This window comes from Strix uralensis, chromosome 1 (assembly GCF_047716275.1).
Source record: "Strix uralensis isolate ZFMK-TIS-50842 chromosome 1, bStrUra1, whole genome shotgun sequence".
Classification (NCBI taxonomy): Eukaryota; Metazoa; Chordata; class Aves; order Strigiformes; family Strigidae; genus Strix; species Strix uralensis.
In genome coordinates this window covers 30,380,981-30,403,646 of record NC_133972.1, presented here as the reverse complement: position 1 = coordinate 30,403,646, position 22,666 = coordinate 30,380,981, and the positions used below count along the sequence as shown (strand labels likewise).

Here is a 22,666-nt window from a genome sequence, read left to right as displayed (position 1 = left end):
GAGGCTTCTGCTTTAAAAATGTTTAAATCATGAGTCTTGTGCACTACCAAATACAATTTAGAAAACTCCTCATTTAGAGTTTCCAAAATGAAAAAAAACCTGAAGCTTTTCCCAGACTGATTGAAAGTACTCACAGAGGTCCATTATTATTTAAGAGAATTTACATTTGGTATGCATACAAATGAACATCAGAGTAGTCTATATAGATTTCTGCAGATTTCAGTGGGATTTCAAGTTTCTAATGAGATGCCAGAAGCCTGAATACCGTTGTTGTTCTGGTTTTATAACTCTGAGATAAGAATAGAAACCTCATCCACTGACAAAGAAAAGTTCCCGTTGGCTCTGATGGACTTTTGGTGGGTCTGTGTCCTGGCATGACCTGAGGACCTTTGCAAAGAACATAAACCTGAATATGTGGTACTGAATATACAGAATATGAATATATGTACCATGCTGTGGTACATCTCAGTGTATGGACATTTCTCACTCACAGGGAAACACAATTTCTAATCCTTGAATTGAAAGGGGCTTTCAAATAATTAACTTGCAGTATATCAGTCTGATATTTTCAATTCAACAGTACCTTGGTGAGTGAATAGTCAGAAGGTAAGGACAGGAGTACTCTGGCATGAACCACCAGCGAGTGTCATAGTTACACTACCACCATATTCCAAAAAATCTGCTGGTTCTTTACCAACCAGATGGATACAGGATATTTACTTATCCTAATACCCACTGGCAACTCTGCTGGCCTTAAGGTTCTTTAAAGCTCTGGGAGAGATACTCAGAGGGGACCAGATTCTGTAATTCTCTTAACGGAGGACATAACGGATGCTAGACACAAAATTCCTCATGGTGCCTATGAAAAGCAATGATCTGATCTTTTCCTTGATCGGTGTTACACCCACTGATCCAGGCTGTCTTCTTCCCTTGCTGAGCATTTGACGTTTTCCTCTTTCCTTACATTTTTTAGTAAATGCTTTTTTCAGCCTTGTTTAGAACAAACAAGGAAAAAAAGTCTCTAAAAAAAAAAAAAAAATCCTGAGTACAAAGTACAAAAAAACTCCAGCCAAAACCAGGGCTCTGATTGTGGTCTAGAATTCCCAGTGAAGGATGTTTTTCATAAGAGCTATTTTATTGCGGAAAGTTTGGACTATGAAGCAACTGATAACCTCTTTCTCTCCAGTGTAGTATTTTATACATGCTGGACATCTGTGGCTTAAAGAAATATCAAGTAAGACCCAACAGTGCAAGGTTTCTTAAACTCTGAAACGGTACTGTGGGAATTCATAAAGCTTCTTTCTCTGAAGCATGCAAAACTAGACTAAACAAAGCCGTACAAATGATATTGAAAACTTGGAAAGTTTTTGGTCTAGAAAAGCCATGAAAATGTAGTAAGTCCTTTTTTTAACTTCTGTAGAAAAAAAATATGGTGATGCTTGTATATTTTTTGTCACAAAGATCAACAGTCTTATGAGACTGTTTATATTAAAAGGCTAGGACTGTCTTGTCATTCTTGGAGGAATCAGGAACTTCTAATGAAGTTAGCTTTTCAGTTAATTTATCAACATGGTTCTGATTTCAAGATAGCTTCAAAACTAGTAATATTTAGCATATACAGTATCTTGCACCTTCATTTCATTTCACTCTGCAAGTACTATTTGACACACAGGTCAACATTAAGAGTAAGCTATCCATTATTTGTTTCATTTCCAATGAAGTAAACTCAGGGACAGTAAATGACTTGAAAAATTAGTGAGGAGTAAAGAAAAAGTCTAGAGCTCATCAAAAACATTCACATTCAAAGTAAAATTAGCACATCTTTGGCTTGTTGCTGTGCTATTCTGCATTTCAAGTGACAGCAATTTCGGTATTTTTTCTATTCAAAAACAAAAAGATTAAATGGGGAACTGCTCTCATCCTTTCTCAGCACAGCCTCCATTATAGTACACATATCTGTTAATTTATTGATGACTCATTCTCTCCTTCTTAAATCCCCTTCGCCTCTTTGCTCACCTCTGGCTTGACTTGTATACTGCTAGCAATTGGGAGTGAGGGAGCAGGAAAAGGACACATTGCCTTTATTTGTCTATGCTGCAACCAAATGGCCTTAATCTTTGGCTAGAGTTCTCAGAAATCAACATTACATAAACTGGGAAATAGAGAACTGTGCACAACAGCAAAAGTAATGTAATAGTTATTTTCATCCCCTGGGAAACAATGAATTTCCTATAGTAATAATAATCCTGTCAGAAAGGCTTTAGTGATTCCATATCCTACTTACCTCATTACATATTTTCTATTCCTTTCAGTATAGCTTATATGTATTGGAGACCTTGGTCTTCCTGGTGAATTACTGAAAAACCCTATGGGGCTATTTCCCTACTAGTGGATCTACCAGAACGGTGCACTGCATTATGCTACAACATCCAGGAAAGCTCCTCCTACCCAACTGAATCGTGCATGAATATAGCACTCATGAGGGCTGCCCCAAGAAGGACATGCTTTCTGTTGCCAGGAAAAGAGCTTTACTCAACTTAAAGAGAACTGGGTTTTCACAGAAAAAAGCTCCATATTCTGCCTGCATTAGAGAAGATGGTCAAGGCGTAAGGGGCGAATCTCTATGAGGCCAATGAATCAACATCCTCCCTCTGCCAAAACCATTACAAAACACCACAGTACATAAAACAATCATGCAGTTTAACTGATGGAGATAAATATCAGATGTTTCACTATCCCATCCACAATATAAGCAGTTTCTTAACTAATGGCAAGATCCTAGAGGGTTTTTTATTAAAAAGTATTAAAAAGTACTTTTATTAAGAAGTAAACCTTTTTCTGAGCTTCTGAAGCTAGTAAGAACTGTGTTTCAGACAGTTTAGCCTGGCAGTAGAAAATGTAACCAGACTATCCTGAAACTGAGTGGAATGAAATGAGAGATGGATTTTTTTAATTGTTTCAATTGTTATCTGAATAAGTTTCTAAATAAGAATAGAATAAAGGTTTTATTGTTTATGAAGTTTTATTTAGTCATTTCATCACTATTGTTCTTGGTGAAAACTGGAAAAATCCTGTTTGACATCTGGAATTTTCTTTAGGCTCTTGCTCTCTAATGACCCTTGAAACAAGCTTCTTTTCTGAGGTTATTCAGAGTAGCTACAAAAACAAGGACTCACAGGTTGTAGTCAAAACCTATCAGAGTGTATAAAAAGTCCCTTGTGGGCTTCCATGGGCTCATTCGGACACTTGTATACTCCCATTGCTTACACTATTCCTCTCATTTTAAACATTTTCCCACTTTTTCTAAAAACCCCACTCAGCCGGGTTAAAATGAAAGTAAAATAAAAAAGGTGATTGGCTTACCCCTAGTGGATGTGTTCCCTTCTGGAGTTTGTTGTAAGGGCTGTATTTAGGTTTAGGCGGCTTCCCAGCAGCTCTGTCTTTGTGCCTTCTACTGCTTATGTGCTGTTAAAATACATTTGGGTAAGAAAAAAAAAAAAAAAAAAAAAGAAGAGTGATAGTTCCTTAATAGATCATTTCAGGCTCTACTTTACACAAGGGTGCTCCGATATTAAAGGCTACTGCTCTTCACAACAGCATTACTTTGACTAATTTAACAACAAATAGCAATAGGGTTTGTTCCAATCTGAATCATCCTTTGTGCATCATGTATTGGGACTGTGATTTTTAGCAGTGCTCAGCTCAACTCTGCTTCCACTGTAGTCAATGATTTTCTCACCTTTGTTAACTTCAGCAGGACCTGTTTCAGGTCAAAGACAGAAGCCTTTGAAAAATTCCTCCCTATCTGTATAAAGCACCCATCAAATTCAATCTACTGCTGATAGAAAGTTTAGAAAGAATATTAGATAGTAGAGCATCCCCTATTTGGGGAAAGAAAAAAAAAAAAAGGCACAAAATTGTTTAAATCCCTAAGAAGCCTGGAGATCCTTTAAAGATTTCAGCTGAAAGATAGTCACATATCAAACTAAGTGACAGTGAAAAAACCCCAAAAATCCATTATCTTCTTCATAAAATCTATGAGATTTTACAAGAATCCTTCTACACAGACTTTATTGCAGTATTAGATGTAAGAACCTTTTTCAGAACTATATTTTTACTTTGATTTTCATTCTCAAGAGAGAGATCTCAAAAAAAAGACAAAGAACTGGACATTTTTTTTTCCTGAAAGCAGAAGACAAGTATTGCTATTGTCCATTACTGAATTTATCTTCATTCTTGTAAAGTTCCTTAACAAGTATTTAATTCCAAAAGGCATATGGAATTAAACTAAGTGTTTTTCAGAACAAAGGCTTTGTTCATTTGAAGAATGACTGAACATAACTTAGTGTAATTGCAATTTAGAGGTCATGCTTCTCAGTTACAGAATAACACTGATAAAAAAATATTACAAATCCTCTCCATCCCGCATTTCTAAGCAGGTTATTCAGTGTTCTGTGAAAGTACTTGCTGCACTCACCTCCACATCTTTGTCAAGGCAAATATGCAGTACACAAAATGTCAGGGTTTATTAGCTAATGACAATTATAGTCATCTAAAGACAGTTGTAACGTGTTGCAGCTTACAGCTTCTATAACTCTTCAAGAAATATATATAATCAAGAGCTTTTGAGAAAACATGTTCTGTGCAAGGGAAAATCATATCCAAAACAAGACATACAGCATGACAGCCAAGTACAAAGGGCAAAATCTATAAGCTCCATTTGGATGCAAACTGTAGACTGACATATGCTGATTGTGTTGGTACTTTATCACCATGAAAACAAAGAATAACCAAGGATTCACACTCTGCAATCTAGCTGAGTACCTGTTTCAGTTGTGTCTCAGAGTTTACGTGCACATCACATATTTCACAGTGAAATGTTTTGTTCTGAAGGCCTGTGTTTCCTTTATTCACAGGTCCTTTGCCTTTTACGCCTGCCCGGGGAAAGGCTTTTATGGTTCCACTTCCATTCCGAGCTTCCAGCATAGTTTTGTGCTTAGTCCCTGGAGACATCAGAAATGGGAAACAGAAACAACTTTGGCAATCTGGTTGCATTAATTGTTTTATTTTCTTTTTAGAAGAAAATCATATGAACCTCAGCTTGGTGCCATGTGCTATCCTTGGAATATGCCCGTGTTTGTCCATATCAGATTCATACCAATGTATTTCACATCTGATATTTAATTATTAGATTACATATCTGTAGGTAATACACTAGAACAAAACAGCCACACCAGTAAGTAGTGGCACAATCAGGTATCCTGATGTGAAGTTAAATGGGTGTGACTTTTCTGATTAACTCCTGCTGCTAATAAGACCTGAACTGTAGTTGCAAAGGAAGAGTAATTTAGCTATTAAGATGTAGTTGGCTTTGATTTGTAGTCCTCCTGAATGGATTGATCAACAATATGTATTAGGTAGCTTACACTTAAATCTGTAATTAAGTAATTAGTCTCCAAATCAAAAAGGGGCAGAAATTCCTGGCAGCAACCTATGGATCCTTAATGGCCTGCACAGAAACCAAAGTGTGTGAGAAACATACACGTGAGAAAAATGAGCTTGCATTTTTTTATTAAAATAAAGATTGGATAGAAAACAATAGTGTCCTGTTGCTTTACTTTTATTCACACTAAACGATTTGACACACTGTTGACTTCCACACAGGTAGTCTGTGATGATAATGGACTACTACCGTGTACGGAACTAGTTTTCCACTGATAATCGCTATATGCACCCACATGTACACTTTTACAGGCATGCACATGTGTGAGCACACACAGTTTATCAGCAGAGACAGCAAAAACCTGGAGGGTTGTGTTTAAATATTCAGAATAATGTTTTGGCTCTCATCTTTATCAGAAAAATATTTAGAGTCTAACCCTCATATGAAGTTAAATAGGTTAAATGGGTACAGCTTTATGAAGTCAAATTTTCACCAGTTGAAGATCTGGCATACAGCAAACACAGCATTCAAAACTGATTAGGCTTTGTTTCTCATGAATACCAACAAATTATCATTTCCTTTTTCATTTAAGTGGATTCTATAGACATGCCAGAGTTATTTTTTTTTTATTACATCATAAAACCATTGATCATTTTGCTGCAGGTATAACGTCACTGTCTTTATGTTTCAAACTTTAGGTTCTCTGTCTGTCTCAACTCTGTTTATCCTGCTGGCAGGTAATGACATCCAAAATCAGGAGGTTTTCTGTAGGATGTTTATAGGTGGCCATTGCCACCACATTAAATCCGAACATTTTAACCCCACTCAACACACCGCCAATCAATAAGATGCTTAAAATAGTGACTGTGAATGATGGCTCTCTACTGCTGGAACTTATTGATGCTACTAGCTCTAATAACAAGAAAAGGTTTAAAAATTAAGAAACATGGAGGTAAGCAATTACCCATTCAACTCTCATGCAGCAGTTGCTATCAGTTGACGAAAACAAAGGGAAAATATGCATAATTTTAACAAGTTATTAACAGACAATATGGAGCTAAGAATTCTAACTCTCATCATTGAACTCTGACTGACTGACGCTCCCTCTTTCAGCCTTAATTTGTTAGATTTCAAACAAAACTAATGGCATTCATACTCAGTTTGCTAGCTGACACAAACAAAACTATGCAAACTCTGAACACCAAAGGTAATGAAGCATAAGCTGTCATTTAGCTCTGTAAGGTTTGGAGGCTGCAAAAGATAAAATGTAAGAAAATGGGCAACTTGCATGCAATAAAATTCCTTTCTTCCCCCGTTATGAAAGCCTTTTTGCCTGTCATTTTTATTCTTAAATACCTAATGAATTCCATGTAATTGCCACTTTTCTGCCACCTCTTTGTCCCCTGCTGCAAGAGATCTAATCTATTCAGGGAAAGATAATTGCAGAGCTCTTGAGACAGAAGGAAAAAAAGGAAGAAAGCAAGCACTGCTCCATCTCACCACTGTTGTGCGCCTCCAGCTGCGAGGCAGAGTTGACAGCGACTTTGCATAGTGAACAGTACAGCAGTCTTTTTGCTTTTTCTTCCTCAGTTTCAACAGAAGGGCATGTGGTGCTGCTAGTGGCTGTTGTGGGGATTTTCTCCACTTTAGAGGTGATCTCAGTTGTCATAACACTGCTCTTCCGGATTTCCACGGTTGTCGTCGTTGATATTGCTGGTGTCCCTGTGGTAACGTCTGTGGGCAAAGAGAGGAGATGGAAGGAAACAAAAAAAGAGGTTGTGATCTTTGGCATTTGCTTGTTGGCATGCTAATGCTGTAACCGTACAGAAAGCCTGATAGTGCTGATGATGGTTTGACTAATGGTAATGAACTAAATCTGACCTTATTGTTTGCATTTTGTGTGGTTACAAAATACAGTATTCCCATGTATGGAAATGCCATGTATTCTGTCTCCCGCATTCTGCTAACACCCAATAAATACAGAATTTCATAAACTGAAAAGACAGGTCATTAGGTCATTAGGACTGTACTGTACAACTGTACAACTGTACAACTGAAAGATAATCCACTAAAAGAGCTTGTGTAAATTACCAGTACAATAGGCTGTTGAAGTTTATATGCAGCACTTCAGATGCATAAACTCCCATAGTACAACATAATACTTATTCTGATTAAGTAGCCAAGCCAAAGTTTTAACATTCTGTACTAATAAAACTAAAATGAAAATAATTGTATGTTCTTGATATCTGATAAAGTAAAACATTACATTGATACTTCACTTGATATTAAGCAAAACTAATATTAAATGAATGAAGGTAATTATTAATACACAGTATACATTTATGATGCATTGTTATTATCCATTATTGCACACTAACAATACATAGTAATAATAGTAACTAAATATACAACATCCTATATCTGAGACCTACACAGAGACTAACAAGATTTCTGTGCTGTGTATCAGCGTTATGTTTGAAAAAACTGTAAGCATGTTATATACCTAAATCTATTTGGAAACCTAGTGCTTGCATCTAAGAACTTGTGCTTTTTCTGTAGTTTTCAAATCCAAGAGAGAGAAAATACGCTATGATATTGTGGTTTGAATAATATATACATGACATTTGGATATGGCAGTATCATTTGGTAGTTAAGTACTTAGCAGGGTAGAGGACAGTAATATCTAGCACTGAGCCAGTGAAGGAGATGGCAAGTAAGGGACAGGAGAAGGAGAGAAGGGACAGCAGCTGTTCTGCTTTTGCAGTGTTGTATTTTGTCATATTAACCCTAGTGAGTAGCAGCTTCCCCCATAAGAAATCTTAGTTACTTCACTGAGATATCCCTGGAATTGGGTACTTTCCAACATAGACAGCTCATTTTATTTTCATACATCCCTTGGTGTTAGTGGTGCTCTTCCTGTACTACGCTTTATTCGTTGCCATCTATTAGAATAGGCAAAATAACAATTTTCACTTACAGATCTTAGTATGTGCTGTGATGCAGGGGGGACACAACTAATTGATGCTGCAGAGGTGTGTTTCAGACTAATACTGTTCAACAACTTAATTAATGAAGAACATGCCTAACAACATAGCAGACGATAGCAAACTGGGAGCAAGTGCAAATACACTGAGAGAGAGACATGATTCAAAATAATTTTAACGTGTTGGAGAGACAGTCTAGAAAATTGGATGCCTTTCAGTAAAGACAACTGCAGGAATCCACACTCAGTAGGATTAATCTGATCTATTAAAACACGATGAAGAACAGCTCCAGTACCGCTTTTTGGGGATCTTTATTTGTTTGATTGATTCTGGGTTGGTTTGTTTGTTTGTTTGCTTGTTTTTCAGAAAAAGCTTTCAGTAGAAGATAACAAGATGAACATAGATGTCTCATCATCGTGTTATGGAATAGGTCCCCACCACATTGAAAGAGCAAAGCAAAAGATTTATGAAGGATTTTTTCCTCCTCTAATCAGCACTGGAGGCCCTGTGTCCAGTCTGGGAACTACAACGCAAAAATTAACAATTACTTGCTTTGTTGTTACTCCAGCAGCAATACAAACAAACAAGACAGGGGTTGTGAGGGAGGAAGCCAAAACAAATCAGAGGTTTAGAAAACATGGATGATGAAGCTTAAACACTGACAACATTTTTCATATCTCTAGAAGGTAGCTAAAAATAAGAGAATAAACTCTTCTCCCTGATCCTATTGGATTACATCAAGAGAAACTCAGATTAGACATCAGGAAATTCTTTCTAATATTAAAGCTTGTAAAGCCTGAGAATAGCCTACATACAGAGATCCAAAAATACTGCCTCCTGGAGGTCTTAGAACTGGCTGAACAAGTATCTGCAGGAGCAACCCAGATATGATTCCCTTTCAGTCAGTGGGAATAGGACTCTTCAAGTCCTGTTAATTTCTATGCATTGTATATTTTGTAACGTTTCTCCATATTCTCCCAGAGTGTTTTTAAAAATTATTATTCATAAAACCATGAAAGCAGAGTTTGTCATGTGAATATTCTACATATCGCCAGGCATTAAGCATATAGCAAAAATAAGGTCCCACTCAAGGTCTAATTAAAGTATTTCTTTTTCCTGAGAGTGAGTCTGGAGGTGGTTATGTCCTGAATGTATTGGGGATGTCAAATACTGGTGCAGAAGGAATGGTATTACCTTGCTGAAAAATCTGTTCTTATTTATTATTTTTTACAGACCAAAAATAATGTCTCAAAAGAAAAATACTATTTTGAAATATTAAGCTTTCTGTTGGGCAACTGATGAATAAATGAAGCCTTTGTAGATCTGTCCACAAAATTATACATTAACTAGTCACTGCTTTCCTATTGTAGAGAATTCATGTCAATGTTGGCTTTCCTTCAGTTGAAAGTTACTGCAGTGAAATTATTTTCCTCAAAAGCGCACTCCCAGCAGTACATAACTCTGCTTTTAAACCTTCATTTTCTCCATCCTGGTACTACTTACTGTACAGTAGTAGGTCTAGCCAATGTACTTTCCTGGTGAAAAGGAAGGCAGAGGGCAGATGGCACCAGGGAGAGGGAAGGAAAAAGAAGACATTAACATTCTCTCAGGATTGATGGCAAGGTTGGTGCTTATTCTAATCTTGCAGGAAATTAGGTATGTACATCAATCACCATTACCAGCTTTGCAGTGCAAGGGTCAGTATTTTGCCCTAAGCAAAATAGAGATCATAATTTCTTTATTTTCTATAGGAAAACCTGAGGCAATGAATAAAAAATAAAAGCTTAAATAACTGCAGATTTTACTCTGCTTCAGGTATCTGACCTCCTATATATATGTTGATCTAATATTTCACTATGTAATTATTTTAAAGTGAAAAGAAAATACAATCAATTACATTAGTCCTTTTGAGGGTATTTAATATGCATGCGTGAAAGCAGCATTGTATATAAAAACTAAACTAAAGATGGTAAATGCCATCAATATATTCTTCCAACTAAAAAAATATCAAAGTTCAGTGCATATACTCTGCACTTTCAAAAGGTGCCCTATATTAATACTTTATATATTCCACTAATGCAAATGTATTAATGACATCAAAACATATACAAGAAAACCACCCAAATTCAACACATTTAAAGATGTAAAGCTGCTCCTCCTCATATAAACTTTAGAATTATCTGTGGAAATTAAGGAGAAAACATTCTAAAAGCTGTCAAGTAAGCTTACAAAGAGGGAATTCAAATCCTCTTCTCACCAGAACTTCTAACCTAACCAGCATGTGCCTCTGAATATATTACAGTGTTGCTGCCTGTACACAGTTCAGTGCCCTAAATACATGGTACAGCATTAAAGGTATAAAGGGATTAATAAAAATACCCCACCAAAAGAGTGGGAAGGCATTTGAACTGATGCCTTGAAGACTGAATCAGCATTTCTTAACTTTATATTATGACAGTGCTTTAAGAACTATTTCAATAATAAATGATCTATCTAAAATTGAGCTAGAAACTCAGTCACAGTCAAATGGAAGATTTGTTTCTGGTGACGCAGGCTTGCAGCACTGTGCTATTTTCATACCAGTGGCCTGCAGCAAATATTCATTATTGCAACTGTCACTGCTTGGCTTTGGCATAGAAGCTGATTGCTAATATTGTATGGAACTGGACTCCAGCAGCAAAAAAAGCGAACAATTCAGGATTCACAACAATCCATTTGTGTTCCTGGTCTTAATAGAGCAACAGAATAAAAATTAAAAATACCAAAAAAACCCCATTAAAATCTAATCTTTGTCACTGGCAAAATTAAAGATTTATTTTAACAAGAAGACAAAGCCAGATGAAAAACATTCTGTGATAACTGACTCTTTTGGGTTCTACAGATACCATAGTTCACATGGAAAACTGCAAGTGTGTGATTAAGGTCTTCCTAAGTAAGCAGGATTAATTTTATATCCCAGCTTCAAGACTCATGAATTTCCTTTAGGCTGAAGAGACAGAAAATTACAACTCAGGTTTTTCTTCTGAGTATGTAAAACTCTCACTCATCAGTTCCTGCTACTAAGCATAAGAATTTCTTATCCTGAAACTATAAATAGACCCACAGAGAGAAAAGTGCTCTGACTTCAAACAAATTACAACTATTTATGAGCATGTTTTTTCTTCTGCAATCTCAAGTGGCATGCATTTAAAAATATCTGATTTAGCACATACCCAAGCATTCTGGTCTCATTTAAATCAAACTTTGCCTTTGACATAAAAGGATTGAGCATGTGGCCCATAATGTTGTCCAGGAAAAAACACTCAAAACAACAAACAACACTCCCCCACCACCCCCACCACCCCCCCACCTAGAAAGCACATTCTGTCTCATGATAAACAGAACTTGATATGAAATATTTCACTATACTGTAAGACCTCTTAGTATTGCAAAAAATATTGTCAGCTGGCTCGCTTTATAGCAAACCTGCATCAAAGAACAGAATGATCATATACGGGTGCTTGATACTGGCATGCTCAAAAGAGTCTTGGTATATTATTTTCCTGTCTATTACGAACCGGGTCCTCAGTTTCCTTGGGCTGCTTTGAAAATCCCATGTTCTGTGTCCTCTGTGGTAATTACATTTGAAGATAAGACATAATTTCTTTTGAATCTATAAATATAACAGTGGAGTATATAAAAAACAAAGTACCATCCCAAAAATAACTCTGACTGACTTTTTCTCATGCTTGGCTGACTTTCTGTTCTCATATGCTAAAACATAAGCATGTGTGCTAGCACACTGGCTGGCTCTCGCACTTAAACAAAACACTTTGAGGAACGTTGACTCAAATGTATCGAGTTCTCCTGCTCTATATGTGCAGAATAGAGACTTGCATATTTTGTGGTTGGTGGATATTTGGCCCATTACAATATATTGTACAGAAAATTCTTCTGGTATAATATGAAAATTCCAGTCATTAGACTTAGTTTTACATTCAAAAACTGGATTCAATCTATTTTTTTATAGATATATCTTTCCCAGAATGGATATCTTTTTCTTGGAGAGTCAGAAGTATATTTTTAGAACTTAGGAGGACCCATGTAATTTTTTGTAAGAAAAAACTAATTACAACAGCATAGTTTAGATAGTTAAGTACTGTACATCACAGGTTTTTTGGTATAAAAGATCAAAATATCTGAATGACAGTTGTGTAATTAATTACTTTATGATAAAACCCCCTTCAGTGAAGCAACATGAAATACTGGAAATCATATTTACCTGATCTTTTACAGGATGGATACTAATTCATATGCCATAAGGAAAGAGCCAAGAGCTCTGAAGTAATAAACAAAGCTGTGTATGACCAAACAGGAAAAGAATTTGAAAATTTTTGATGAGCTGCCTTTTCTGATCTTGTTTTTCAAACACCAGCTATTCACCTGTTTTCTCTCCCTTCCCCTGTCACTGCCCTGTCTTGTCAGTCTCTTGCAAAATTCCTTGTTACTTTGCTTTGTCTACATGTCCATCGTGATTACTTTTGATATCCAGAAAGTGAAAGGCTGAACATATCTAAGGTATCGATCAAGCCTTTGCTCAAATGTACAGAACAAGCACTACTGAGAAACTGAAGGACTACAGACTTTCCCAGGACCAGCATGAAAGCCAAATACCAGGAATTTTCCTGGTTCGTAACTGGAGAAACAATGACCTCAGTATTTTGACCAGTGCCTGTTTTTTAACACTCAAATAAATCACATTATATATAGTGTTCATCACTCAGAAACAAATGATGAAGAAACAAGTGGCTCCACAACAAGTGGCTTCGTTTTACTGCTGCCTCTATTCCATGCTTCCCGGTGACATACTTTGGTGGTGACTTGAGAGTGAGACAGAAAACGGGACATTTGGTGAAAAAAGGTGTCCACAGAGAGAGCGAGAGTGAAGAGAAAGTAGCAAACTTCACATATTTGCTCTGTGGATTTTTTTCTCCAGTTAAACTCAATTCTGCCAAGTCCTAAAATGACCTTTTCATTAATTAGCAGTACACAATTTTCTAATGAAATTATACCTCATTTTTACTAGCATTTCCCTTGGTTTAAAGCACAGTTCATTAATCCTGAACAGGATTAACCGCAGAGGGATGACTGCATTCCTGTTGAGGTTAATTGAACAGAGCTGGCAGCAACAGCAACAGCTGGGAGTAAAAGGCCTGTGGAAAGGGAAGGAGGAAGGTAGGGAAATGTCACGCTGCATCTGAGTTTTGGGTTCTTGGGCAAACGTAGCTCACAAAAATGTGACTGGAAGGAAAGGAGATGATGATGAGAAACCATTTATTTTTCAAGTTATTTTAAGCAGTTCTTGGTGACAACTGGGTTTGGGCGCTGAACTGTCCTTTCTATTGTATAGGTTTCTCCTCAGCCAGGCAGAAGAAAAACGGCTTTCACCCGCTATGAGTGAAAGGCTCCCCATGCAAGGAGCTGCAGGGGGAAGAACAGGTCGCTGGCTGAAGCTACTCTTGCTGTTTAATTAATGAGACCTGTGTAGTGAAAAATTCAATTTGAAACCAGGGCAAAGAGTTTGTTTAAAGGGTGGAGCTCACAGTCAAGTGCAAAGAGGATTTTTGCAGATCACAGTCTCAGCAGCCCTGCTAAAATAACACATTTTCTATTTCAACTCTGATTTGAAGGTTACACATAAAGCAGGGTGTTAGATTTCATTTCAATAGTTACATTTTCATTTTGGAGGCTGCAATGTAAAACATTGCTTTTAAGATAAGGAATAAAACATGCACATGGTGGTTTGATCGCATATATAGAAGGAAAGCTGTATTATTCTATACATAGGCCTCCCATGCTTGGCAACATCAAAGGCTTCACTGGCAAACTGCCACCAGTTTTATATCTGCACATGCTTCAGTATGCATCTCCAAACTTTTAAGTAAAAGCAAACATAATCACAAGTATATTTGTAGTTAATCTTAATGCATGAGCAGAAATTGATCATCAGTTGAGTTTACCACCAGTAAAAAACAAGAAATTGAAAACAATTCCTTAAAAGCTAAAAGCCCACTAAAGAAAAGGTTTTGTAAGATGTACTACAGTAAAATGAATTTGCCTTGAAGGTATCTTTCTGCAGCATGGAAGCCAATACTTACACAGCATTCCCCATCCTTATTATTAAAACTCCCTTACCCTTCAAACCAGGTCAGCTGCACATGAACTGTTTGTTGCTCTTTGGCTCGTATTGAACTCCACTCTGCCTAGGGATACCTGTGAGATTCAGCTTTGGCCAGAAGTCATCCACAGACAGCTACAGCAGTGGAAATGAACGGATGGTGGTATTCCTGTGTCCAGGAACATCCTTGGCACTGTGTGAATCACAAGTGTAGACAGTAGTCCAAAACACTATTTAAAAATAGGCCCTGCCTCACCACCAAGGTCTAGGTGATATGAATTATACCTAGTCAGTACTGGAGGCAGTACTTCCCCAAGGATGATGCAGGGAGCAACTTTTGTCTGTGTCACTAACAGCAATGGCTTCAAAATATTACCTCCCCACTCAAACACCCATTACGGCTTTTATTCAAGCCATGTACTTAGAAGAACAAACTGCTGTTACGGAGGCCAGTAAGTAACCATGATTCAGTCTCTGCCTGCCACTCCTGCTGCCCCCACATGCCTACCCCACAGACATGGCAAAGGAAGTAGCAGCCAAGCTGTTATCTTTCACATTGCACTTTCAGCTGTAGTGATGGAAGTGAGCTTTGAAAGGAGCTCTCCTAAACTCTCCTTCCCTTTAACAGAGACACAGAGCAGACACAGTCTAGGCAATACACTACTGGAGACGGAGAAGTATTTTTCACAAAACGAGTAGGCTGGCAAAGCTTATTTAAAACTCGATATCAAAAACAATTTACGGTGGAATCTCTCTCCCAGCAATCTGCCACCAAAAACAAAGAAGCGCAGAGAAGTATTAATCACTGGCAGAAGGAAAGAAAATACACCGCTTTCATTAATCAAATGGAACAAGGAAAGAATGAGTGAACTGCACTGCAGATTGCATAGGATCGCTCTCCATTTTAAGCAGGGAGTTGATTTTTTTTTGCATTTTAAGCAAGTTGAATGTCCTCTTTAAAACCTCCATCTAAACTTTAAGTTCCAAAACAGATTTATAGTCCTAGAACCTTGAAGTAAATTAAAATAACTGGAATCGAACTCAGAATTTTTGAGAACTCTGACTTCTGACCGCCCTCGTAAGTCTAATACCTCATGGCATTCTCCTGTCTTGAATCCAGGAATAATTAAAGCTATTCCCTTTACAGCAGCTTACTTCCTTTACTGGAGAGCATTGAGCTAGGAAAACTGGTTTTGGCAATAAACTAGTGTTGTGTCTAATATAGGAATTGTCAGAAGCTGTACAAGCATCTGCTGTAACAGTGTAACTTTTTTCAGTGGAGTGAAGGCAGGGAGAGCAGTGAGAAGACACATATTCTTTCAGACATCTGTCTTGGAGTGCACTGTAAGTAGAGCCTGTAGCAGATGTGTTCTGTAGAGTGATCAGCAATGGCTTTCTTACAACCACCTGCTCTTCCATAAGTAGCTGAGATACCAAATGCCCAAATTTTGGAGGAACAAATTTCACAAGGAATTGATGAGACAACAGAACAGGAGATGGTAGTGTTATTATGCTTAATCTCTAGAGTAAATAAGTGTTTTGACTTTTTTGATATCCCATTTAGATTTTTAGTAGACCTCTTCAGTCCAATGCTTTTTTTAACATGGAATTTTTCCTTTGGCTGATCACATACTGTTGGTAACATGTTTTATAAACTGACAGGCACATCCCAAGCATAGCACCCAAGTAAGTGCCAGGGAAAGGAAATCTCTTGCAATTTCCAGAGTCTGTGAAAGCATCTTTTACTACTCACAGCTACAGTTCCTATGACCATCTATTTAACTAGATCTTACATCTCCAGCAGGTTCCATCATCTAAAATAAATGTTCCTACTATTGCCTGCATCTCCTCTACTCCTTTCCCTCTAGAATCCATCACACATTTCACTTCTGGGCTAGGACTGAAACAAAGGGCTTATGAAACACGCTGTGTCATCACTACAGTTAAAGATATTGAATGATGTTACAAAGAGTTGCACAGACAATCCAGACCTTTCTAAATCCAAAAATTTCTAAATAACTTGCTGTCATCATAGTTTTTGGCATGATTTACAGGTTTTGTTTTGTTTTTTCTTCCTTTTTTTAATAAAACAATTATTTTGTGCAACACTAGCAGTCTCCATTGGCTATCACGTGCCAGTCTTCCCTCTACCTTCAGGCAGCCTGCTACCAACTGAAATAGTAGTCTAATTATATTAACTGGCAGAAGAAACATGTTAAGTAAACCACAGTGAGGTTGGATGGATCGTCCTGGAATTAGGCAAAGAGCAAGAGAAACCTGTCTACTTCAGTACTTTAATGACTTCCCTCTCATCAAATTTTGTCTTTGTCAGGAGTCTGAAAGAACTCTTTTTATTTCTTCTAGTGGTGCTCCCTGGCACCATCCACACACACCCAGCAAGAGGTTATCAGTGCTTTGCTGTTTGAGATGTTTATTTAGACAATACCATAATTTTATCAGGCAAGCTCTCCACAGAAGCAAAAAGGAGGAAGTGATGCTTTCCTAGCCCAAAGCTGTTCTGGTGAATTATATAAAGTCTTCTGCACACAAGGGAACAGTGAAAATCACAAATGTATTTCATAATGGCACTATTCACAGATATCACTCCTAGTTTCAAAGCTTATAGAATCAATTATGTGATTTAACCAGTTACACATAAAACAATGATGGGGTTTTATTTTAGGACACAAAGCTAGCAGAATAGACCTTAATAAGGAAATGACTGTTCTTAGTTTGCAGTGACAGAAGAGAGCAGCTGCATATTAATGAAAATTAACATCAAAATAGCAGTGCAAGACTAGCTTTAGAGAACATTTGCAGGATCTCAGATGAGGCATTTAATTCTTGCTATGCTTTGGCCTTTTCTTACACATTCTCTTGTAAGGCCGATATTAAAGGCCTATGTTATCTGGAAAACTAAAAGTGACATACATTAATACTCATAGCAACACGGTTAATTTGTTGGATGGTTTAGTCCAATACCTGCAAAGACAAAAATTCTGTCATGTTGAGTGAAGGTAGCTATGTTGTAAGTGTTGTGATTCTTAGGCAATTAGTCATAGGCAAAGTGAGAGCTACACTCTGTTCAGAAGAAATGTCATGGAGGGACATTTGAAGAAAACAGCCCTATGCAACAGGAGCAAGGCTGCTAATAATTGCAAACTGTTGTGCTAGTTCTTTAATGGTCGATCTTTTCGCATTTTCTTTTTCAGTAGGGGGGGATATTAATGAGCATAATCACAGTTTTTTATTAATTTCTTTGGTAAACTCAAATTGTCATTCTCTACATGTGCCACATTTTCCTTTGTATGCAGTTCTTTCCCTAACAACATAACACAGTAGCAACAAAAGTGGTTTCAGCTTCCCTTCTAAATGTGGCTGCAAATACTACACCACTTACAAGATCATACTCTAGCTCCCTCTGTTAGATTTTTTTCCTTTCTTGTACATGACAGTTATTCAGACATCACTAGATCTGACATCATTCAGACCCAGATTAGCTCTTAGAAAAGAGAGAGAGAAAAAAAGTTCTCTTTAGGAGCATAACATACTATACTACTGGTTCCTTAGTTTTCATTCTGTCATATCTCTCTCTCATGTACAGTATAACAGAGAAAAATATATGAATGAGTTCATAAAAGCACCAATGCAAGCCCAGATATTTGAAAGTTGTCCTCATTTGCAGCTATTTTATTAATAACTGAATGTATTTTTCATATTCATGTTTACAGTGTCTAGGTGAATACATGCAATTTGCCTGCCTCCAGAGCCTTTCAGCCATATAATTATTTGTTAATGAACATGCAGGCTCGAAGTATCACACATCTGCAACAATTAGATCACCATTCCACAGCCACACCTGTACTCAGCTTAGCATCAGTGGTGTTTCTTTAAAATCCATTTTTCCTTCATAAAAAGTAATATTTCTAGCAATTCTATAATGCCATCAGATCTTATCCCAACAATTCTAGTGCAAAGACCTACTCAGGAGCAGAACACACAGAGAACAGGGAAAAATAGTAGCAAATGGAGCATACAATTAAAAACAATAATTAATAATTCTGTGTAAGGTCTGGGGGATTGCTGGTGGGCTGGGTTTTTTTATGATGCAGAGTGTATTTTACCTCCTCTTACTTCTCCTTAATAGCTAGCAAATACTAAAAAACATTACGATTAAGTTTTTCAATTTTTTCAGGGGAAACCTGCTGCACTTTAAAAAAAAAGTTATTTGGATGAAAAATATGGAATTAAGAGCCTAATTCTTGGTATTAGCTTTCAAAAATCTTGGAAAGATGTTGCAGTATGACTGTATTAGTAGAATAACAGCAGCTGCAACAAGAAACTTCTGAACACCTTTCAGGTTCTGCAGCATCCAGTACAAGAACATTTAAGCATCTCTTTAGCACTGATATATTATATTAGATGTGTTCTCAGGATCCTAAGGTTGCTACCATTCTATACAAACAAAATTACAAATGGATCACTTAGGATAACTTTGCATCAGACAGCACTTTAGAAAACTCAACTCAGGTTGTGAAAGATGACCAGCAGTACTCTTTCTGATACAAAACTTCAAATACTCCAGTTCCTGAAATTGAAATACATTATGAAATGCAGGCTTTTGCCTTTTAGATAATTTCAGTGTTTTCATTTATGAAAACTAGAAATGATTCATTCATAATGTAAAGAATTTGGCCCACACTTGCACAAATAGTTTCCTTATACAATGCTTATACATTACCCATTTGGCAGGCAGGGAGACAGTTTGCTTAGCTTTCCTTCAGAAAACCTGCATCACAGAATCACAGAATCATCAAGGTTGGAAAAGACCTTGAAGATCACCCAGTCCAACCATTGAGCTAACACTGACAGTTCCCAACTACACCATATCCCTCAGCGCTAAGTCAACGCGACTCTTAAACACCTCCAGAGATGGGGACTCCACCACTGTCCTGTGCAGCCCATTCTGTAAAGCAATGCTTCCTAATACCCCGTCTAAACCTTCCCTGGCACAACTTGAGGTCATTCCCTCTTGTCCTATTGCTTGTTACTTCATTAAAGAGACTCATCCCCAGCTCTCTGCAACCTCCTTTCAGGTAGTTGTAGAGGGCGATGAGGTCTCCCCTCAGCCTCCTCTTCTCCAGACTAAACAACCCCAGTTCCCTCAGATGCTCCTCATAAGACCAGTGCTCCAGACCCTTCACCAGCTTCGTTGCCCTTCTTTGGACACGCTCGAGTAATTCAATGTCCTTCTTGTAGTGAGGGGCCCAAAACTGAACACAGTAATCAAGGTGCGGCCTCACCAGTGCCGAGTACAGGGGTAAGATCACTTCCCTGTCCCTGCTGGCCATGCTATTGCTGAGACAAGCCAGGATACCATTGGCCTTCTTGGCCACCTGGGCACACTGCTGGCTCATGTTCAGCCGGCTGTCAATCAACGCCCCCAGGTCCCTCTCTGACTGGCAGCTCTCCAGCCACTCCTCCCCAAGCCTGTAGCGCTGCTGGGGGTTGTTGTGGCCGAAGTGCAGCACCCGGCATTTGGCCTTATTGAAACTCATACAGTTGGCCTTAGCCCATCGCTCCAGCCTGTCCATCAGTTGTGACCTTGTAAGCCAACTGATTATAGTGGTACTTTAGCTACAGTTTTAGGAGATATATCTATATAGATGATCTTATTTTTTTTGTGAGTGGGAGATAATGACTGTAAGTTTACCAGAAAAGAGAATACTGGTTCCTCTCTCTCAAAGCCTCTGAACTGTAGATCAAATGAACCTATAGGTCATCAGATGTCTTGATCCATGACCATGAGAAAAATGCATACACTTCTACAACTGTAAAATATTTTCACGGAATTACAGAATCATCTAGGTTGGAAAAGACCTTGAAGATCACCTAGCCCAACCATAAATTTTGGTGAAATGGAAAACAAGAAGGTGGGAAAAATGCCTGAAGCAACAAAACCAGGCTTCCACTACCTTGAAACCATTAGCAAAGACCTTGCTGCCTCCTTCTTCTTCAAAGGGTTACACATTGTCTCCCCTCCCTCACAAATTAAAAAATGTGAAATTAGCATGAAAATAATTATGCTAGTGCAACCCAAATATATTTATAATATAGAACATTAAAACAAATGTGTTACTAGCAATTTGGAAAATTGAAGGGTTTTTGAAGCATTTGGCTTCAAAATAACCCTTCCATCAGTTTTCCCAGAATCTACTATACTGTTCTTCCCAAGTATATTTACTATATAGCACACAGATACCTCATCTCTTGCATGTCCAGGTAATAGTGAAAGTAAGATTTGTAACAGCTGTGCATTGTTCACACATACATAGAGCAGAAAGCACTTCCATCTTTCATTTCCATGGCAGGAAATCAAACTGGATAAACACTTGAATATCTACTTCTCATAAAATAATTGTGGTAACAAAAAATAGCTGAAGATCAGGGTAGACATGACTGAAGTTGTTCAATTTGGAAAGCGTGCTTTGTATCATCAGTAAAATTCTGCAGGAATTGAGAGCCCATGAGCCAGTCATAAACATCACAACTCAAGAGATCACAAGCTGTGCTCCAAAACTATGTTTTTATAAACTTATTCTTAAAGGTTTGAGACATTTTTAATAAGAAATTAAGGTGAAGTTCCAGCAGGTAAGCAGTGTAATAATCTAAACAAAATGCACATCAAAACAAAACCCTTCACTCCTTCTATCCTTAGTCTACACTTGTTAGTAAAGTATAGTAGAGATGATATGCCAACACTTCAAATGCTACAGCTTGCAGTAGGAGATGCAGCTTTGAGATGATGAAAGAACTCTTAGAAATACAGTACAAAGAATAATAGACTTCCCAATTTTACATGACCAGGCTTAAAATTCATTGTGGTAGAGTGGAGCCACCATTAGCCATGAGAGCAAAGCACTGGGTGTTTTTTTAATATAAGCAGACCTCAAAGATAGAACTGCTTCTTAAGCCCTTCACCTTTTAGGACTATATTTTAAATATTGGTTTAAGTTGCTAACCATCCATAGCGCTTACAAAGGCACCTTGAAACCTTGAAAAAAGTAAGAGTAGAAAAGTCAAAAGAGAACTTTGAGAGCAAGCAACCAGCATGGCTTCCTATTTACTTTTCCTTCTTTCTAACTGGAATTTACAAATTTTTTTACGGGAAATAAATTCTAGTGGTTGGGGTTTGGTTTTCCCCATAACATTTGTTATACATTTTTTGTGCCCTTTTGTGTCTTGTCTGTCTGCTTTTCTTCTTATGGGAAAAGCCAATAAAAAGCTGCATATAATAAGCAAGCAAGCAACCACTTAAAATCCACTTACTGTCCATTTCAATATGTAATCATCATCATCATCTTCATCAGGCTGTAACCTCTTATACTTCATTGACAATACAATTTAGTGGTATCAGAAAAGATGATCTGGATTAAAATGCTCCTTTGGGATCTAAAGACATAGCCCACAATAACTAACATTCCAGCCCCATATTAGTTAAGATTGTGACTGCAAATGGGATTTCTTCTAACACATTGTCTTAGGCAGAATCTTAGAGAGTTTATGCAGCTTTGGAAAAACTGTGTATGCTGATTTCAACATTACAATTTCTTTTATCACATAGTTTGCACCACAGTTTTCATCTCTAGGTTGATGGCAAGCACATAAGCAAGGCTTGTGAATGGATCTTTTCCCTCTGAAGAAACAGTCATAGCTTTAAGCCATTCAGTGTATGAATTTGAGAGCTAGCAAGCAGGTTTTTCTAACATGTTAATCACAACTTAGTCAACTGATCAATGTATCTCTCTGCAGACTTAAGTTTTTCGCTAATTCTACAAAAAAAAAAAAAAAAAAAAAAAAGATTGCACTGGAAAGCTTCCATGCTTGGTAACATCTTTCTTTTTGTGACTTCAGGCTGTAACAGCTGTTTCAAATGTCAGCAGATAGGGCAGAATTAAAAAGGATAGACAATGTGGGCAGGGGAATTGCAGATCTAACCTATCTTTGCCTAATGCCAAGAAAACTGCAGATGGATAGCTGATTATCAATTCTTTTATCTAAACTTATTAATACTTTTAATCA

General features: G+C 37.4%; 1 protein-coding gene across 2 annotated transcripts in view; it reads right to left on the bottom strand.

Annotated features, from left to right (window-relative positions):
- Positions 1-22,666, bottom strand: part of ZNF385D (zinc finger protein 385D) — a 446,680-nt gene that overhangs the window by 4,878 nt on the left and 419,136 nt on the right. For both annotated transcript variants that reach the window (XM_074861238.1, XM_074861245.1), the window contains 3 exons: positions 6,944-7,177; positions 4,825-5,003; positions 3,364-3,465 (listed from right to left, as the gene is read on the bottom strand). In XM_074861238.1, the coding sequence (XP_074717339.1) occupies positions 3,364-3,465; positions 4,825-5,003; positions 6,944-7,177 (515 nt within the window). The remainder of the gene's footprint in view (positions 1-3,363; positions 3,466-4,824; positions 5,004-6,943; positions 7,178-22,666) is intronic.